This window comes from Rhineura floridana, chromosome 2 (assembly GCF_030035675.1).
Source record: "Rhineura floridana isolate rRhiFlo1 chromosome 2, rRhiFlo1.hap2, whole genome shotgun sequence".
Classification (NCBI taxonomy): Eukaryota; Metazoa; Chordata; class Lepidosauria; order Squamata; family Rhineuridae; genus Rhineura; species Rhineura floridana.
This window is the reverse complement of record NC_084481.1, coordinates 52,648,060-52,670,023: the sequence shown is the minus strand read 5'-3', so window position 1 is coordinate 52,670,023 and position 21,964 is coordinate 52,648,060. Positions and strand designations below refer to the sequence as shown.

Below are 21,964 nucleotides of genomic sequence, written 5' to 3'. Positions count from 1 at the left end.
GAGTAGGCACTCCCATATATTAGACTCAATATGGCAAGGGAGGAAATTATTTTTATTTTTATTTAACAAAATTCATACACCTCTTGATTGTAACAGAATCTCTAAGGAGCTTACAACAAATTACGCTACTCATCATCAGTGATGTGTCACATATGGGTGATGGAGAAACTTAACAGAAAAAATGTGTAGAACATATAACAGCTAAACAACTGCTAATTTGCTGCACTATAAACTGGTCATCAGAGGAAACTCACAGTAGAACTTCTTTTACAGAACACTTGAATTATTCAGAATGTGTACCTACCCATATTCGCTGTATGTTTCCCCCATAAACTCATATCAGGAAAATGGACCATTTCCACACTGTGTTTTCAAAGGTGCAGGGCCACACTTCAAAATGGGGAAATGGCAATATCAACCAATTTTCCATCCTAAAACTTGTATCAGGACGGTGAGGTAAGTGTCCCATATTATAAAATACACATGACCACGTAGTGTAGATGAGACTTGCATGTTTCAACATGTAATATGTGAATCTGCCCTTCCTATATAATAATTGCTTCTCTGTTTGGTTACTTTCATAATTTACTACATACATTGGGGGGGGGAGGGAAGGAATGCTTCTTTGGAGCACCTAATTGAAAAACATCCCTTCTTCACCCTTATTAATTCATGTACACTACTGACTGCTTAGTAGTTATGAGTGGCCTTTCTGAAAAGCATGAGATTATTTCCAGGGCTCCAGGGCTAGGGACTTCTACTTACATTTTGTTTTCACTTTAAATTCTCATTTACAGAGAACATGTTTCATAATGATTGGCTGTCTGTGGCTGCATACAAGGAAGTTCTGAAGTGGGGATTTCTCAGTGGAAGTTCCCAACTAACATCACTCATAAACCAAACAGGACACTGACTGAGTTGTACTTCTCTAAGCTCCAATGGAGAAAGCTTTCTGATTCCATCAACATTGTCTACGTTATTATTATTAGGAATGGAAGCAAAATAAAAAGGTTCATCAAGATATTACTTACAAGGTAACCAAAATATTTGTTTGCATAACCTATAAAAAATGACTGTATCCTGCTGCTGGATATATGTACGGGGAGCTATGCTTGTTGGTATCAAGTTACTATACTGAAAAAAGGGGGTGGAGTCTATAATTCTAATATTCGTTTTAACTTTATGGGTGATTTACTCTATGATCTGGTGCTTCTGTTTAAATTGTTACTACTGGGCTTGTCTGATGTCCTTAACATTTGTGCCCACTCATAATCTATGAAAACAAGATTGCAATTTTAAGTACACTTAACTAAAAAGGAAGTCCCATTGAACTTAGTGGATTTACTTCTCTGTAAACACCACTGGGATTGCTCATTGTCAACAGCCCAACAAATCTAGCATCAAAATATATTCAAATTCAAAAGGTTGCCTAAGTAAATCCATTCTCTGCTTTTAAAAAGTTACAATCTCTTCTCCTAATTTGACAACTCCTGCCTTCAATGAAACCTCCTGTAGGTTTTGCTTGGAATCAAATTTTAAGTGTTTTATTTATTTATTTATTTTATTAGTCACCCATCTGGCTGGTTATCCAGCCACTCTGGGCGACGTACAAAATAGACATACAAATACATTAGACATTAAAAATCTAAAAACAATGATAATAAAATCTAGCCCACCCCAAAAGCCTGCCTGAAGAGCCAGGTCTTCAAGGCTCGGCGGAAGCTCATCAGAGAAGGGGCATGGCAGAGATCATTTGGGAGGGAGTTCCACAGGTGGGGGACCACAATTGAATATTTACTTATTCCCGAAGCACCGAGGCTTATGTATTTATACTGCTCAGTCATTGCAATCATCACTCTTCTGGTATAACGTTGTGGACACATTTTGTGTGTTGTTTTTACGATGATGTTTTATGGTAACATTGTCCTCAACAGTACTAGAGGACAAGGGTGTTTCTAGTTATTGTACTTTAAAAAGCCTTGAGCAACAGGGCCATGACACAAATTTACATAAAATGTTTACACGCTAATTTATATGTAGAGATGCTTCTGGGAAATTAAGATAGCGGATGGCTGGGTCTTACCAATAGTGTGTGTGCTGTGTTCTAATTATTATTGTTGTTGTTGTTGCTGTTGTTATCTTTATTTATACCCCACCCTTTTTCCAAAACTGGAACTCAGGGTGGCTTACAACTAAAAATGGGTACATATAATTTGGACATATAAAAATCTACATTTAAAATAGAATTAAACTCATTACAGCATTAAAACAATTAAACATCACCTAAAAATACCTAAAACCAATTTAAGAATAATGTAATCAAACAGTAAAACAATACGGGATACCTCTAGAAGTCCTGTCTTAAACAACTTCTACTCCAAAAGCCTGCTGGAATAAATAAGTCTTCACCTGTCGACGAAAGGACAGTAAAGAGAGGGCCATTCTTGCCTCCCTCGGAAGGGAGTTCCAAACCCTAGGGGCAGCGTCCCCACCAATCGCACTTGTGACAGTGGTGAGACTGAGAGGAGGGCCTCTCCCGAAGATCTCAGGGCCCGGGTAGGCTCATATAGGGAGATACGGTCTAACAAATAGCCTGGGCCTAAGCCGTGTAGGGCTTTATAGGTCAAAACCAACACTCTGAATTGTGCCCGGAAACAAACTGGCAGCCAGTGGAGCTTTTGCAACAAGGGAGTTGTATGATCCCTGTAGCCATCCCCAGTTAGTATCCTAGCTGCCGCTCGTTGTACTAATTGAAGTTTCCGAACAGTCTTCAAAGGCATCCCCACGTAGAGCACGTTACAGTAATCTAAACGGGATGTAACTAAGGCATGTATCACCATAGCCAGATCAGGCGTCTCCAGGAACGGGCGCAGTTGGTGAACTAGTCTTAACTGAGCAAAGGCACTCCTGGCCACCGCAGAAACCTGGGCCTCCAAGTTTAAAGCTGAGTCCAGGAGCACACCCAAACTGCGAACCTGTGTCTTCAGGGGGAGTGTAACCCCATCCAGCACAGGCTGAATCCCTATTCCCTGAGCTGCCCTTCGACTGACCAGGAGTACCTCTGTCTTGTCTGGATTGAGCTTCAATTTGTTTGCCCTCATCCAGCCCATCATTGATGCCAGGCACTGGTTCAGAACCAAGACAGCTTCCTCGGCATTAGGTGGAAAGGAGAAATAGAGTTGGGTGTCATCAGCATACTGATGGCACCGAACCCCAAACCCCCGGACAACCTCTCCCAGCGGTTTCATGTAGATGTTAAATAGCATGGGGGACAAAACTGAACCCTGAGGAACCCCACAGGCCAACGGCCAAGAAGTCGAACAGGAGTCCTCCAGCGTCACCTTCTGGGTTTGCCCCTCCAGGAAGGAATGGAGCCACTATAAAACAGTGCCCCAAGACCCATCCCAGCAAGGTGGCCCAGAAGGATACCATGGTTGATGGTATTGAAAGCCGCTAAGAGGTCCAGTAGAACCAACAGGGACACACTCCCCCTGTCCAGTTCTCTTCGTAGGTCATCCACCAAGGCGACCAAAGCCATCTCTGTCCCATAGCCAGGCCTGAAACCAGACTGAAATGGGTCCAGATAATCTGTTTCATCCAGGAATCTCTGGAGCTGTGAGGCCACCACACGCTCTATTACCTTGCCCAGGAATGGAATATTAGACACTGGCCGATAATTACCCATTATAGAGGGATCCAGGGAGGGCTTTTTCAACAAAGGCTTTACAACTGCCTCCTTTAGGCACAGTGGAACTCTGCCTGGATGTAAAGAGGCCTTAACCAATCCCCTCACCCAGTCGGCCATTCCCCATCTCGCACTTTTAATAAGCCAAGAAGGGCAAGGGTCTAACAGACATGTGGTGGCTCTCACTTCTCCAGGGATCCTGTCCACATCCTCGGGCTGTACAAGCTGTCCTATAAGCAAAGTGCCCAAGAAGCATATAAAACAACAACAACAGGTTTTTAAAAAGGCCTGAAGAGAGCTGGGACTCCACCCCTTGGGCTATCCCCTAACACCACATTCCTGCTAGAGGACTACGGCTGCATATACATCAGACATTTAAAGCATATTTAAAGTATATCCCCCTCCCAAAGAAACCTGGGAAATGTAGTTCATTCCTCACAGAGCTACAATTCCCAGCACCCTTCACAAACTACATTCCCAGGTTTCGGGGGTATATGCTTTAAATGTATGGTATGTATGTAGATTGAGACTAGTAATGATGTTTTATGGTGATTTAGTACTAGAGGGACGTCTACAATATATCTGCATAAAAATCTGTCCTAACAATATCACTGTAATACTAGGCACAATCCTAGCAGTGCCAATTTCTTGTACTACTCCCATTCATTTCAAGGGGGCTTTTGTAAAATTACTACAGAAACTATGCCATTTAACTTGGATAGTGTGTGTTTAGGCCTACACATTTTATTGGATGACTTCTGATTCAAGATAATACTACTATCTCAGCTACTATTAAGATTGCAATCCTATCAATATTTTACTGCCCAACAAGCCACATATTGTTGCCCGTCAGCTGCATGATGAAGCATATACATGCTCATATATACTTCCATTTTTGGCAGCCTGCTTAGGAGAACATAAACACCTCTCCACATTTCTATACGGCAGTCTTTCCCAACCCTTGGGTCCCCAGATGTTGCTGCACTACAGTTCCCGTAATTCCTGTCCATTGGCCATGTTGGCTGGGGCTGATGGGAGTTGTAGTCCAGCAATATCTGGAGACCCACAGGCTGGTAAAGGCTGCTATGCGGGAGTTTCTCTGCAGTGGGGACTGTATGAGACTCCCTCCCTCTTGTTGAAGAGTCTTTGTAAAAGCTATACACCGCTATGCTCTCGACATTTGTCTTCCATCACAGTAATGGGTAATCATTTCCCAGGTTAGTCACTTACAATTGGTTATCACTAATGTGTGATGCATTGTTCTCTTGTTTGTTATCATAGCGTCTCTTTAAGTCACTATTATTACCTCCATTGACTGCATTTGAAAAATGTTTAAATCACAGAGCAGAGCTGGATTTTGATCCACCTAGAATGGTAGTCTTCAGACCTGGGATCCATCTTTAACCCAAATATGCATTTCGAGACCCATTTCTTAATCTTAAAAAAATCGTATGTTTGTATGATGATAGTGTCGCTGTTGCAGCCCACTTTGGATTAGGCCATGACCCGGCAGTGGGTTCCAACCCATCACTTGAAGACTAGTGAACTAGAGTCACTGGACCATATGCGTTCTGCAGACATGGCAGTGAGGCAAATCATGGCTGATTTGCCTAGTCAAACAGCTGCAAGGATGGTACATCACTGCAGCATGAAGCAAGCAACCCCACTTCAAATTGCACTCATACACAAGGAACACTGGTCTATCTCTGCTCAACACACTCCTTCCATACAGCACAAGTGGGTGACCTGTTGCCCTCCAGGCATTGTTGGACTACAATTCCCATCAGCCCTAGTCATTGGCCATGATAGCTGAGACTGATGGGAGTTGGAATCTAACATCTGGAAGGCCAAAAGTGCCCTACCTCCACTACACAGAGTAACGTGGGCTACAGTCCTATGTATACTTAAGGTACAGTGTGAGCCCCACTGAATACTGTGTGACTTACTTTTAAGGAAGCATGCATAGGATTGCACTACCTATGTCCCATTCTGCTATTCTCATCCCCATTAACAAAATGGCATTTGTGGTTTACTGGCTAAGACAGGTGGCAGGGAACTAGATTGGGACAGTGGGCCATGTTCTTTACTTCCCCACCCCCCATGGGACAACTTTTGACAGGTGGGTGGGAATATACCAATAGGAAACTCCCTAGTGCAGTCAGTGTGGGTCACTGGTACTACCAATCAAGTTATCTGTGCTGATAGTGAGCCCCTTCAGCTGCACTTGGGAGTTCTTGCAGCCAATCCCAGTGGGGCTTGCTGAGAACACCAACCAGCTGATTGGCACAGACAACGAGCCCACTTGCAAAGGAACAATCAGGAGGTCTCGTTTAGTTCCCAATTATTTGTTTGGAGCTGTGCCCTTAACCTGCCCCATCACACATGATGATGGATGTGGGGGAGGTGGACATGGTTTGAGGAAAATGGCCTTGCAGACCAAATTGGGACCCCTGTTGAGTCTAATTAGGTCCATGGGCTTGAGGTTCCCCAGTCCTGGGCTAAACCATAAATTCACTATCAGGTATTTTTCATAATATTTTTAGAACCCAAATATTGTAAGTAAGCTAGTATTATAAGCTAAAATAAAATACAAATAATAATAATCCCTCTCCCGAGAAGAGTATTACAAACAAGCCAGAGCCAACCATCAAATTGGTTAGATAGTGTTAATGGGGAATACTGACAATATTCATAGTTATCAAAATTTCCTTCAATAGCAAACTCATGTGGCTGAGTGCCAGTTTGGAAACAAAGGGGCACCACCCAAAATAAGTTAGTGGTTTCTAAATATGTGGGGGACTCCCTAGGTATGTAGAAGTACACACACTTATACATTTAAAAGAAAAAAGAGAAAAAGCCAGAATGACCTGATGAAGAACTGTAAGTTTGCAAAACATACAGAATATTGAGGTGTGAATTAAGAAGGTAGACGAAGTCTTTTCCCCTCACCCCTGAACAGGATAACAAGGTTTCTGCCCCAAGTGAGAGGAGCCCTGAACTTGAGCACTCCTCACAAACACTGCAAGATTTTGTTGCAGATCCCTCTTGTACCCATGGTTGCTAAATGGAACCTCAGGGCTGATTCACTCATACAGGTCAATCAATATACTTTGCCACACTGAGCCTGCGCATAGTATGAACCAACTCCATTGACCAGCATTGTTTGAAGTAATATGAAGGTTTCCTTGACGGCTAGACTTCCATGGCCTTCACACAATCAAGTCACCACCTGATGCTGTAGTCATCAAATGATGAGTGTACACTGGGTGAACCAGCTACACTGGATGTTGGGGATAAACAATAGGGGAAGGCTCTTGTTTTTTTCTCTGCTTGTGAGCTTCCAAAGGTGCCTGGCTGTTGGAAGCAAGGCTGACTCAATGGACCTTAGGCAGACCTTGCTGATCAGCAATTCTAGTGCTCTTACAAAAGAACAGGGAAACTGAGCTAGTAAAATGCAATTATAATTACACAAGCAGAATATGGGAAAGAAGAAAGGGTTTTGAACCTAGAAATACGTGATTACAAAAATCAAACATAGGTGTGCCCTACTTTTGAAAAATGCCCACGAGAAGCACAGCATCTCTGTAGAAATTAATATTCCTCCATTCTGTGTTGTGTATGAGGGCCAGCATCAGAGGTGAAGCAGTAGCCCACGGCTCAAGTACTTTGGCAGGGTCCACCACTGCTGACCTCAGAATAGTTACTACTGCCAGGTTCCCCATCCCTTATCTATGTCCGTTTCTTCTCTGCTCTCCCACTGGGTGGTGCGGCAGTTGGGCCTTGATCGCAGCACGCCCCTCCTCTACACCGCACCAACTAGAGCAGGCTTGTAACTTGTGGCCCTCTGGATGCAGTTGGACTCCATTTCCCATCTGCCCCAGCCAGTATGGCCAATAGTTAGGGACGTTGTGCGTTGTCGTCCTGCATACATCGGGAAGGCACCTACCGACCCACACATCTCACGAGGGAGAAGGGCAAGCAAGTCTCTTCCACCTCCACTCTCTCTGGGCAGGGCGGTTGTTTGGAGCGGGTCCGATGAGGTTGCCAAGAAAGCAGAAGGCGAATGGCAGTGAGTGAAAGCAGCAAGCTGTAGAGGGCGGCTGCTGCTTGAAGCAGCCAGTCACTCAGCCTCCTCTTCTTCCTCTTGGGCAAGGGAAATTGGGCCCAGTGGGAGGAGCAAGGACGGGTTGAGGTGGAGACAATGGGGCGCTGGGGTCTCGTCACATTGACCCCACTTCGGAAAGCTGAGCCTGGAGCCGCCGCGCAGAGCTTTATGCGACCAGTCACATGGCAATAGGGACCCAGCGGGAAGTGAATTCTGGTTCCTGGCTTGCGCGTCGGGGCAGCAGCGTTGCGCCTAGGTGCTAGGACCGATCGCTGGGGTGTTCCTTAAGTGCCTTTGCCTCTGTAAGTAGCCCGCTGTACTCCAGGGTGAGCAATGAAGGCTTCAGTCCTTCTTCTGTTTAAACGCTTCTCCTTTGCTTTTTGTTTCCATTGGAGCCTCTTTCTCGTACACACACACTCGTACTTTTTTTTAACTTGCCCTCCTTTAACCCTCTGCGCTTCGTCCCTCTTCACATGTTTCAGCGGCAAAAAGTGTACCAAACTGCATCCCAAAAAGCTGATTTGTGTTCCTTAACAGCGCAGTCATAAACATATTTACCACTTCTTTTTCTTTTTGTAAGTCTTGATTTATTAGACGGGACTTTATTTCCAAACTGATTGTGCCAAGGATTACAGCGAGCTAGTGCTCATTTCCCCCCTCCGCCTATAACTTTCAACCATTTTTCTGTTCTAACACGGCCAGAAGAAGAGCTAATTTCTGTGCGTCTATCGCTCGTGCATTTCCTTAGAAGGGCGGAAGTGCCCCGGGAGGGGGGGGGAACACACACACAGAGGGATAGGCGCTTTGGTGGCAGTTTTCGTTTCGAACCAGTTGCACCTGAAACAAGTCAAAGGCCAGGGTGGATTCTGATTTCGCTTCTTATTATCAAAGGGAAAGTAAGAGAAAAGGAATTGGGTGTTTTAATGTGTACGTGTCGAGAAACAGGCGCAGAAGGGCAGAGGACAGGAAAAGCTTCCTGTTCGCTGTTTTGTGAGGTAGCTTGTGAAGAGCCCTATAGAAAAATCACTTTCATCTCTAGTCAGTTCGGAGGAGTGACCGGGCAGGAGCATCACGTGTGTCTCCCAGTCCCCCTTTCTCTGTAGGGATTATCAGCTGCGACTAGAAGAGTCCTGAGTGGTGTGAAGTTCTTCCTTCCAGTTTCCTTGAAAGATTTAGTGTATAAGTGTGGACAGATCCACCAGTCAGAGCCAGGTACAAAAGACAAACATTCAGAGTGAAAAGAAATGTGAATTTGCCCTTAGTACCTTTTTGAAGCTGGCTCACCTGATGTCATGGTGATGTTAGGCAGTATGACAGGTGGGTGGATTGCCCACCCAGCAAAGTGGTCCATCCTGAGGGGTGGGGGAGCTGAGGAACCAGCCTGCTGGCTGGATTCCATTACCCACCCCCCAGTTAGAGTGTTGTACTGGGACCTCGGGGGCCAGGGTTCCAATCAGCCATGAAGCTCCATGGGTGACCTTGGGCCAGCCGCTGCCTCTCAGCTTCACCTAATTCACAATGCTGCTGTGAGAATGAAATGGGGAGGAGGAGACACATGCACACCACCTTGAGCTCTTGTCAGGAAAGGTGAGATATAAATGTAGTAAAATAAAACAGTAAATACATATGTGACGTCCTTCCCTGGTTCTCCCTGTCAGGTTCCCACCTGCTTGTGGCTACTGCCTTTCACTAGGCACAACCAGTCTGGACCGTCCGTTATATGGTTTCTCACTCCACTCTAGCACAGATCTCACTAGATCCCCCTGCTAGGCAGCACCACCAGTCACGTCCTATAACCAATACTCCCAGAGACTTTGCCTGAGTCTCTCTCTACCTGGTTACTTTTGTGACTGCGTGCTTATGCTGTTCCCAACCCCCTTGTATCTTTATAGATAACGCATACAACTCTGGGTTGCTCTGGATACTTGAACTGATATTATTTCTCCCTTCACCGCTGCCACCATTAGATACTGTTTCTGTTCAGCCTTGGTAATTACCTTGCCCTCCCTTCTCGTATGTATATCCCCCAGCCAAGGATCAGGCCTTTGGTAAACAAAATATGCAAAATTGTCATAGACCTGACCTTTAAAATTGTTTAATTAAAAAACCCCAAATTTATTACAAATATAATATTTACGCAGAAGGAAAATAGCTTGTGTGCTTCGAAGCAGACATTTTCTTTGAGAATTCTGCAACAGAACGAAATCCTCCTTGGATATACAGCATTCAGGATAATACTACACTTATTAACTACTTTTGTATCCCGTCTCTCCTTTACCCAGCACTGTGCAGTACACATGATTCTCCCATTTTAACCTCACAACATCCTCATTGTTTGAACTGAGAAAGAGTGACTGACTAAAGGGCACCCAGTGAGCTTAATGGTCTCCTGGTTCCCAGCCCAACGCTCTTAACAAATTTAAAAATACAGTTTTTAAAAGCAATTTTAAAAAATCATGCTAAAATCCCTGGGAGAAGAGGAAAGTCTTGACCTGGTGCTGAAAAGATAACAGTGTTGGTGCCAGGCACACCTCGTCAAAAAAATCATTCCATGATTTGGGGGCCGCCACTGAGAAGGCCCTCCCCCTTGTTGCCAGACTCCCAGCTTCCCTCCGAGTAGGCACCTGGAGGAGAGCCTTGGATGTGGACCGTAGTGTATGGGTGGGTTCGTGTCGGGAGAGGCGGTCCATCAGGTATTGTGGTCCTAAGCCGTATAAGGCTTTATAGGTTAAAACCAGCACCTTGAATCGAGCTCGGAAACATACAGGCAGCCAGTGCAAGCGGCCCAGAATCCATTTTATATGTTCGAACCATCTGGTCCCTGTTACCAATCTGGCCACTGCATTTTGCACAAGCTGCAGTTTCAGCAAACCATCCAACCCAGTTTGAGTCAGCGTTCATAGGATTAGGCTGCAAGTATTAGTTCGTGATGAGAGTGTTTTTGTCACCAGCTGAGATTGGGCCCTTGGAATAACCTTCTCATTGGATTGGAGCAGGCTGCATAGGTCAAATTTTTGCCAGTGTGATATTGAAGGGCACATCACCATATAAACCAAAGATGCACTGGCTGTTTTCTCACCATGCCAGATAAAAAAAAGAAATGTAAGAGTGAGTTTTCTTTCTGTTTGTATCCAAAGGTAACAGACCGTTTAGGAACAGAGGAGACTGTCTTATATTGAGTCAGATCACTGGCCCATCTAGCTCCGTATTGCCTACATTGACTGGCAGGGGCTCTCCAGGGTTTCAGGCAAGAGTCTCTTTCGCCCTCCCTGGAGATGCCAAGGATTGAACTTGGGGACTTTTGCATGCAAAGCAGATGCTCTGCCACTGAGCTACTGATGCTGCCTTTCCGGGTGCAAACACTGTAGCTTTCCTACTGAGAACCACTAGCAATTCAAGCTGATTATTCTTGGTTGACATCATTACATCTTTCAAATCCAGATCTTCCAGAATATTTAAGGGATTTGATTTTTTTTAATGATGTGTTGAGGAGGTTATTCTATACACAGGTTTTCTGACTGATGAAGTAGAAAAATATGAAAGGTATCCTTTCACATTAACAATGAATAGGCGGTAGCTATTGTTAAAGTAGAATATAGCTAGGACCAAGAGCCTACAAATGTCAGCCCTCCAGCCTGTCAAGGTGTAATATAGAATAGAGTCAGCATGAACAGAGGAACTTTTTCTTCCCACTGAACAATCATATTTACAAACACACACCCACATCTGGGATCAGAAGGCCGGACCTCAGGTCAGAGCATTGGTGGTGAAAGCAGGTTTGAACCTCTGTGCCTTTATTCTTAGAGGATGGGGAACCTGTGGCCCTCCCAATGTTGTTGGAGTATAACTCCCATCAGCCCCAGCCAGCATGGTCACTCTTCAGGCATGATGGGAGTTGTAGTTCAACAACATCTGGAGGGCCACAGGTTTCCCATACCTCTTTTAGAAAATAGCCACTGAGAGGACCTCTCCATTTTTTATTTATGATAAAGCAGCTTGCCATCTGTTATAGTGATGTGCATGTTGAAAAGTGCATAAAGAAAGAGGGGAAAATGTAGAGAGACTGCTCCGGTATGCTGGTGAGATCAGCCAAAGGTGAGTCTGTCCAAAAATATACTTGCATTCCAGAGTTGAGGCTACATTCTCTCTAGACACTGCAGCAGAATCAGATTCACCGATGAGCAAAACAGAGGTCTGTACCTTTGAGAACCTCTCCTAAAAAATAAGAAGCAGTAGAGTGCAAAATAGAAAGGAAGGCAAAAGAGAAATATTAACAAAATATGCAAAATTGTCATAGACCTGACCTTTAAAATTGTTTAATTAAAAAACCCCAAATTTATTACAAATATAATATTTACGCAGAAGGAAAATAGCTTGTGTGCTGCGAAGCAGACATTTTCTTTGAGAATTCTGCAACAGAACGAAATCCTCCTTGGATATACAGCATTCAGGATAATACTACACTTATTAACTACTTTTGTATCCCGTCTCTCCGTTACCCAGCACTGTGCAGTACACATGATTCTCCCATTTTAACCTCACAACATCCTCATTGTTTGAACTGAGAAAGAGTGACTGACTAAAGGGCACCCAGTGAGCTTAATGGTCTCCTGGTTCCCAGCCCAACACTCTTAACAGGGATGGAACAGAGGAAGCTGCCTTATACCAAGTCAAATCAATAGTCCATCTAGCAGATGCCGGGGACTGGATCTGGGACCATCTGCATACAAAGTAGGTGCTCTAACACTGACCTATGGCCCTTTCCCAAAACAGTGTTAAAGTGCCATGTGTTCTAATAATAAACAAAGCCATGGCCCACCAGGTGTTGGAATACAGCTCTCCTTAGCGTGGTCAGGGGTGATGGGAGTTGTAGTCCAGGAACATCTAAAGGATTGCAGGTTCCCCCATCTCTGCCCTATGCCACGTTGCCGTACTATTATTCTTAGGAGCAGAACCGCCCCTAGGCATCGGGAAGCGGGGCAGTTGCCCCGGGCCCTGCGCTTTGGGGGCCCCCCGCGCTTGGTGATCTGCTCACCAGCCGGCTCCTCCCTCCCTGCCTGCTCGCCTTCATCAGGCAGGGCGCAGCACGTGCTCGCTCTCTTTCCGCCCAGGATGGGGGCTCGCCTGCCTGCCATGCTGAAGCCTCCGCCGCTGCTCCTGCTGCGGTCAGCGAGCGGTAGCCGCCCCGGGGACAGTGAGCTGGGCCGGCAGTTCCGGGACTGGTGCCTGCGCACCTACGGCGGTGACTCGGCCAAGACTGTGACCCGGAGCAAATGTGGGGGGCCCCCAACTTCGCTTTTGCGCCGGGCCCCGCACATGCTAAGGGAGGGCCTGCTTAGGAGTAATGGTTATATCATTTAGGTGGCCTCCCCTTTTTGCACATGGGCACACTTTTCTCCTCTCTCGCCTCCTTAGCTACCTGCATTAAATTCCATTTCTCTTTCTCCAGTTACTGGGAAGCTTTCCTCTCGGGTAGCCGCTTTGATTTTTAGGCAAGACCTCTTGAATCTGGAATGGCATTAGATTGTGAACCCACTGGACAGGGCGTCTTTGCAGATGTGTTTTGCACAGTTTCTAAGTTCAAGGTAGTGTGTGTGTGGAGGAGTGCTTCATAAATAATTACCTGAAAGTTCTTTCAAAAATGGTTATATGCAGCTAAGGGAAAGAGGTTCCATGTAGGACAACCCCCAGTAATATTGTGGCAAATTCAGAAACACAGGGGCCCTTCATGTTAGTCATAGCCACACACACACATCCTTTTTTGCTGCGGGGTTGAGAATGAGATCCTTGTTAATACTTTCTCCCGCAATAGACATCCCTAGGAGCCAACAAACATGAAAGGGAAGAGTGTTAGCTGCTGAGAAGACTCTGCTCAGTGGCTGACTCACTTCCTTTCACTCTGACTGGCTCCAATCAGCAGGAAAGGTCAAGGAAGCATGTTAGAAGACTCTTCTCGGTGGCTAAGACACTCTGCTTTCACGCTGATTGGCTCATAGGATGTGGAGACACTGGGACCCTGCTCCCAAAAAAGTAAAGGGTGTAAGACCCCCTGAGACCCTGGACGACTACACCCCTGAGGACAACTCTTGCTTTAAGAGATTGAAACAGGAAAAACTGTTACATCGTTTGTTACCTGTCCAATTAACAATGTCATCTGCACTTTTATCAATAAAAGCTATACACTATGTGACCGATAGAAAGCATTATAACTCAATGGTAGAGCATCTACCTTGCATGCAGAAGGTCCCAGTTTTAGTCCCCAACATCTGCAGGTAGGATTGGGAATGTTCCCTGTCTGAAACCCTGGAATGCTGCTGCCAGTCAGTGTAGACATTGCTGAGCTAGATGAACCAAAGGTCTGGCTCGGCATAAGGCAGCTTCCTGTGGAGAAGGCAGACCTGTGGCATTTCTTTCAAGAATAGCAGCTCAACTCTAGGTGAAAAGGGGGGAAATACATTGAGAGAAGACGACATGGTCTAGAATTGCATTGAGAGAAAACCACATGGTCCAGTATTTGCTATTCCTGCAGGAACAGCCGTAAATGGTCTGTATCAATTTGATGCTTTTGAAATGCAGACTTGTGTGTCTAATGTTTTATTTGCATTTCCTTGTATTGCCAGAAATGGGATTCCTTGCAACACACCCTGTTCCAGGACTGCCTCTAACCTGAACAATGTTTTAGAAAATGCTTGTAAAAGCATGTTGTTAAGTATGGTCATGAGGTTGGCTATCCCACTGAGCAATGTCCTGAATTTTTTTTTTTAAAAAAAAATATTTTACAATCCGGACAAGAGAAGCACACATTTGGACTGCACTGTTGACTTTCTGTTTCTTTTGTGAGGTTGGAAAAGCAGGTTCTAGACTTCACTGTAGCCAATCACGGCACTTGTTTTTATTTCTGCAAGACATAACTTGCAACAGTTTGCTAAACAGTGCGTAGGCTCTTCAGGGTAATTGTGGAAAAGGTAAACAAAAAATAAGCTTCAAAGCATATTATGTAAGCACTCAAAGAACACAACACACTTCTCAAGATAGCTGAGATTTAAAATTGCTTTTAAAATCAATAAATAATAGGCTGTTTGCTTCCTTAAATAAACAAAAAAACAACCTTGGGCTTAGAGTCAGTAATTTTATTGATTTATTTATTAATTTATGAAGGGCTGTGGTTCATTAAGGAGGAATAGAAAATATCTGTTTGCAAATTGAGAAATTTTCACATGGAATATGTTGGGCTAAAGCTGACCAATAATCTTGCAGAACTGGCTTGTAATGCTAACCAAGGGCCTTGTACATTTCAAAAGTTGCAGCAGGCAGTTTGCTGGGATTTCCTCCACCAAAGCCCCATTGAAATGAATAGGGAGTGGGCAAAAGCAAGATATTACAGCTCTATTCATTGTAATAAGTCTTATGTAGGAGAACGTACCGGTTTACACAGCTTATATCATATGCAGTTGTTTCTGTTGTGGCCTTTTTTTCATGCTGTGTGAAAATGATTCTTCTGGGGTCAGGTGGATAGTGACTGGGGAAAGAGTACTTTCTGTTGTGGCAATGAATGCTGTCTCTGGGAGTGGTCTCTACTCTAGGCAAAGACCTTTTGTTTTTTTCAGGTCTTTTAAATGTTAGCTGAGCTAGTTTTATTAGTAGTATTAGTATTATTTTATTGCATCGTGTGAGTGTTTTAATTATGCTGGTGCTATTTTTGCTTTGATAGTTTGCTTTAATGATTTTAATGAGACTTATTTGATCGTAAACTAAGCTGATAAGCAAGGTACAATTTTTCTCAACAGATAAATAATAAATAAATAGGAGCTGTATTTGGGTGTTTCAGTGGGTTGACTAAATGAGCAGTGGAGGCAGGTAGGGATGAGCACCATAGCTCTACCTACTCTCAAGTTCACTTTTGCTGCCCTCCCTGAGAAAAAGGATGACTGTGGGAATCAGGGGGCCTCCTGTACTAGGCGATTCCCAGCATGTTTAAGAACCCTGGAAAATCAGGGTTGTAAAATTACATACATGAGTAGAGTAGGCAAAGGTGGGCGGAGCTAGTGTGCTCGTCCCTGCAGCCCACCCGCCCCTGGCATGTTTAGTCAAAACTTGATTGGAATACTTGAAATAGGGCTAAGATTTTAAGCTCTCGCACCCCTTGAAAAAATACTGTTCATTTTTTATTTTAATTCCAAAACCTTTGGTTGTATAGTTAATTTTCTGCTTCTCTTTAAATGAATTTTTAAAATCTCTTGAACAACGCCTCACACCCCTAGAAAAAGTGTCTCACACCCCCGGAGGTGCATGTTAAGAACCACTGTCCTAGACTGAAGATTTTCTCCCTCTCCCCGGTGCCCCAAAAATTTCTTAAAATCTAACCTTCTAATAATACCAAAAGGATGCCAGGTATGAGCAAGGCTAATCTCTTCGATTATGATTATCTTCTCACCACCAAGGGGCCTCTGTGTGTATTTTCTGCCTCCAGACATCAGAATATTTTGGACCACTGTTTCTGAGTGCAAAACCATTTAGGGAAGAACAATGTGTAGTGACTTTAGTGATGAGCACATACTTTGTTTTGAAATTAAATTTTTAAATCTTTCATTGAAGTGCATGCTTTAAGAGCATGCTTTAATGTCAAAACTCTGGGTGCCTGTTAACTGGTGTTTTGTGATGAAGGCAGGACATCTATTTCTGCCTTCGATCTAGATACTGGTAACCTTCCTTACTGGAGTGACCTTCCTGTGTAGCTTGGAAGAATTTGGTAACGTGTGCCTCTGAGCATATGGTGAGTTGATTGGAGATGCTCCATTCCCCTCACAGAGCTACAGTCCCCAGAAGAAGGGTTAACTGTTAAACCACTGTAGCCATTGGAGCTCTGTGAGGGGAATAGGGCATCTCCTAACAACTCTCAGCACCCTTCACAAACTACACTTCCCAGGATTCTTTGGGGGAAGCCATGACTGTTTAAAGTGGAATAAATGTCTGGCATGGCAGTGGCCCCCTGATTAGTCAAGCCAAACAGCTGTGAGTCTGGCTTTTAGAACACTGACAGTTGGTTCTTATTGAGCATGCATGTGCTTATCATTGACTCCAATGTTAAATTTCTTAAATTAATTAAAAATCAGCCGTGCTTTTTTTTTTAACCTTTAAACTGCAGAAGATGAAGGTCAGAGTATGGAGCAAAGTCAGTAATAGGATTACAGGTATTCTGTGAACATGGCTGATTTTTAATTAATTTCAGCAAATTATGAGACCACTGACAGAAAAAAGTCCAACAGGGGTCTGGATTTTTTTCCCTCTGGTTTTACACTTTGAACTCTAGCTTCTGTCTGAGTGTTTTGTGTATTGCCATGGAAACTTAGAGGGTTGTTAAGTAAGTGTTTCTGAGTTCAGGGATATAGGTTTTGCAAGGTTTTGTTTTGAAATGAGCTTATGGGAAGCATCAGAATGGCATGGGGGTATTTTCAGTTTAACATTGCGGAATGCGAAAAACCCATGCTGCTATAGCATACAGCCATTCTTGTGGCTGTATAATAAGCATTCTTTCTGCCACCTCTGCACACAGATGCCATTTTGAGATGTGTACTGAACTCTGACACATTTGTATTCTGTGTTATTTGAAAGCTCGGAGATAGCACATCAGGAGGGAACAGTGGCCAGCTAAAAGGAAATGTGCCTTCTTCAGTCCTGAGATCCGGGTCAAAGAGGACTGAATTAATTTGGGCTACCTCATGTACAGTACCCAGTTCTGTAATTTGGTTAAGTAACTCAATAGACCTCCACAAAAATTACTGCATGCTGTTGACAAGTTACTAGAAAGGTGTTAGACACACTCCGCCCCATGTTCAGTGAGGCTGTTGACAAGTTACTAGAAAGGTGTTAGACACACTCCGCCCCATGTTCAGTGAGGGGGGAGGGGGATCATGCCTGCTGACCATGTACCTCCTGGTGGCTGCATGTTTGGCATCAGTATGAGGAGGGCCTATGTGTATCCACTCCCTTCACAGTAACTCCACAAACGCAGGGCTGAGGAGGGAGTGGCATAGCTAAATGTAAATGTAATGCCTTCAAGTCGATTCCGACTTATGGCGACCCCATGAATAGGGTTTTCATGAGGCTGAGAGGCAGTGACTGGCCCAAGGTCACCCAGTGAGCTTCATGGCTGTGTGGGGATTCGAACCCTGGTCTCCCAGGTCATAGTCCAACACCTTAACCACTACACCACACTGGCTCATGCCTTCTTATACATCCACATAAAAAGGGATAGGAACTTGTTTCTCAGACCTCATTTATCGCATGACATTGTTAAGGATATAATGGGTATCCCTATGTGCGCTGCCCTGACCTCCCTGGCATGAAAGGCAGGATACTACAGTAAATATTAGCCAGCCACAGCCTTAAACCACTCTTCTCCCCCCTCCCAGATTGTGGAATGCCCTCCAGAGGAGGCTCGCCTGGCACATGCTTTGCCATGCAAAGATGTTTTTATTGGCCAGTGGGAATGACCTGGCCTTTTGGTTGTTTTATTTTAATATGTTCATCCTTATGTGGGTTGGATGGTTATTTTATGCTTTTGGATGACTTTGTGGATGATGGACACTTTTAGTATATTTTGTTTTAATGGATTTTTACTGTATATTGTCCCTGTAAATTGCTTTGCGACTTGTGTGAAGTGATACATAAATTAAATGACAATCTAATCTAACCTCCACCCTCACCTTCGAGGGCCTGCTGCTTTAGATTTGATGAAATTCCTTTCTGCCTTCGTAGTGGTGGTGGTGGTGGTTTGTTTTTGGCTGCATTTAACTTAATTGGCACATGCTCCTTAGGAGGAATGAAACTGACTGGTCCTCTGTTTCTCTTCAGCAACAGAAGCTCACTTTGCCAGGAACAGCTTAGGGCAGTGTTTCCCAAACTTTCAACATGCGCGTACCCCTTTTGAGACATTGATTTTACCGGCGTACCAACTTTCACAAAAATAATTGGGAGAGGGGTAAGGTATTATAACACATTTGTAATTCCTATAATTTTATATGAAATGTTTGTAAAAAAAATGAATACAAAGTAATAAACATTTTAATAATAGAAATAATATTTATATAACAAAAATATAGAAATAATTCATATACTAATAATAGTTTTATACTGATTGTTTTAATGCTGCATTTTAGAATTGTGTTTTGCATATTATCTTTTTGTTACCCAGTATACATATTATTAGACAACTAAGAAACACAGTAAGTAAGTAAATGATAAATAAGAATCAACCAGCATATCATTATTGTTTTACTGGTTTTAAATGATTTAACCATTTAAATACCAGTGAAAATCAATGTGACCACGACACTAAATTGATTGATCAGTGAGGTCTAATTTTAGTGCATGCTTTTGTTGTTGTTTTTAAGTGTTTAGTTCCATTGTGGTGTGTTTCTGTAATGGGAGAAATATAGATAATAGATATATATACATACGCCCTTCTAAAATGTGCACTACCTTTTCTTTGTTAAATTGTGAATTCTCACAGTTCAGTATTTCAAAGAGATACCTAATATAGTATTGAAATTATGTTCAATTAAGTTTAACTGATCATACAATTAAAAAGTAGATGATTAATCTATTTTTAAAAATATTTAATTAGTTAACAAGCCTAGTCATTATGCATGACAAGTACAGCATCAAATCTGTGGAATTTGTATATATGCTCTGCCAATGGGCAGTCCACATTAACAGTCAATGAACACTTCAGCCAGTTTTAGGGCCAGGGCTGTGGAGTCAGTATGCCAGACCTTCGACTCCGACTCCTCTATTTTTCTACTGTCCGACTCTGACTCCGACTCCTTCATAAATGGCAAATGTATATTAACTAGTAATAACACATTTACTGTAGTAAAATGGTAGCACAAGGCATTTCATCAGCACCACATGAATCCAGAGATTGGAAAAGTTACTTTTTTGAACTACAACTCCCATGAGCCCAATCCCTGGGGCTGATGGGAGTTGTAGTTTTAAAAAGTAACTTTTCCAAGCTCTGGATTCATGTGGTGGTGATGAAATGCCTTGTGCTACCATTTTACTACAGTAAATATGTTATTACTAGTTAATATACATTTGCCATTTATGGAGTCGGAGTCCGTACATTTCTACCGACTCTGACTCCACCCAAAATTGCTTCCGACTCCACAGCCCTGTTTAGGGCATTGCCGTATATAGGCAGTCTAGCATCTGCATCAGTGTTGGGAAGATAAAGCCTTTTATCTTTACTATCCTGAGTGGAAACTTTGTGAAGCCTAAATGCCAGATACGCTGAAGAGGTATTTAGGATGGGTAATCTGTGGCCCTCCAGATGTTGTTGGACTCTGACTTCCATCAACATAGCTAATGGTCAGGGATTGTGGGGAGTTGTTCTGCAGCAACATCCGGAGAGCACCAGGTTCCCCATCCCTGATTTAGATTAACTGTTAAAAATGTGATGATGGCCATCAACCTATAGGTGCCTTTGAAAAGGACCAGTAAAAATGTAGGGCGAGTAAATTGAGTTCCTGATCTCGGCACCGGATGCTCCGTGCTCTGCTCCCTGCCTCCTTCTTGCAGCTTTTGATCGTTGTCCTTGTCTTCCTTGCACATCTTCCCGATAGAAGAAATGGTGGTATCTTTTCTGTGGATGTACATCCATGTTGCCTTGTTTATCTAAAGCACCAAGAATAGGGAGGGAAAGACAGACAGACAGAATCCATGCACAGCCAGACATGGCTGTAGCTGGGCCTGCTTCTCGTATCTTACAAGCCATGCATGCTGTGAGGCTCGGTGCTGCTGTCTCATGTTAGGTGCTGCTGCTTGTAGCCTTGAGGCACCAGTGAAGAGTGCCATGTGTGGAGCCACCATATTGCTGCACGTTTGGCTGCTTCAGGCAGGGATGGGGAACCTTAGGCCTGGGGGCCAAATGTGGCTCTCCAGACTTCTCTGATTGGCCCTTGGAACTCTTCCCCCAGGCCACACCTTTCTTGAGTGCTTTTTCCTGGGTGGAATGTCTCTTTGAACTGTGAGGATGACTCTTGCTTGCCTGGGTAGAAGATGGAGAGGGGTGCATGTGCGTAGAAACCTCTGACTTTTGCATGGCTGTCTGAAATATAATCCATTGTACAAAGACACCGGAGTGCCCAAATTCCTGTACGGTAACCAGTGCTTTCCTTGCCCTTTTCAGTAATTTAACCAGATCGGCTGCATTTGTAATCTCTTCGGTGATGAGACGTTGCTGGGAAGTATGGATAAGAATATTGCAGAGCAGCTTAATAAGGCATACGAAGCCTTCCGACAGGCATGCATGGATAGAGACTCTGCTGTGAAAGAGCTAAAGCAAAAGGTATGTGTCTGTTTTACGTTTAACACTACAAGATAAGATTGCATTGATGACGGCTTCCAAAGAAAGGTTGACTCTAATTTCACACACAAGAGAAATGGTCAACATAGTTGCTGGGGGAATTGTGTTAATTATCCAGAATGATCCTCCGCTTACAGGTGTGAAACTGTACCATGCATCTTGTTTGTCGTTGTCTGTGAAATGGAAATTTTGCACCTGTCTGGTGCATATTGTTACATGTTTTTAACTGCGAGGAGGCCTTGAAATGTATATAGATATTGCTTTGCTGGCTGCACTCTCCAAAGTAGGCTGTGCCTGGCCAGAGGCAGTGCAAGAGGAAGCGCTAAAACAACCAGTCATTTGGAACTTCCTTACTTTCTTGTTAAAAATAGCTGGTACATTATTTCAAAAGATAAATTACTTGGATGATATGCAAGTGTTGTGAATGAACCCCACTTGTTTCTGTGGGGGACATCTGAGCCTATGCTGAACTCTCCCAGCAATGAGCTTTATTTAGGCTGGGTTGTGCTGCTTGGTTCTTAACCAGCCAACAACCCTGAATTCCAAGTTGTTTGAAAAAACTTGCTGAAACCAAGAAACAGGCCAACTCTTCATGTTTTAAAGAACGTTCGTTGTAATCCTAAATATCAGATATAGCCATTTAAAAGGTACGCTAACATTAATGCACTGCATCGCTTCCATAAATCCTCAGAGATGGTCATTCCCCGCACTTATGTGAAAAACCTAAGCACTTTGTAATGGCTAAGAGCTGTGTCAGTCAACTGCCTGGCATGCCTGAGGCAGAAACGCAGTGGTCACAACTGCCATG

General features: G+C 43.7%; 1 protein-coding gene across 9 annotated transcripts in view; it reads left to right on the top strand.

The window, feature by feature from the left end:
* Positions 1-885: 885 nt before the first annotated feature.
* TANK (TRAF family member associated NFKB activator) overlaps positions 886-21,964 on the top strand; it is a 47,286-nt gene continuing 26,207 nt past the window's right edge. The window contains exons 1-3 of one of the 9 annotated variants that reach the window (XM_061608657.1): positions 7,578-8,092; positions 18,645-18,771; positions 20,980-21,138. In XM_061608657.1, coding sequence (XP_061464641.1) covers positions 21,040-21,138 — 99 coding nt within the window. In that variant the 5' untranslated portion in view covers positions 7,578-8,092; positions 18,645-18,771; positions 20,980-21,039. Of the gene's footprint in view, positions 1,035-7,577; positions 8,117-8,667; positions 8,687-18,644; positions 18,777-20,979; positions 21,139-21,964 lie in introns of those variants that run through there. The other 8 variants (XM_061608650.1, XM_061608649.1, XM_061608654.1 and 5 more) reach the window with 8 other exon arrangements.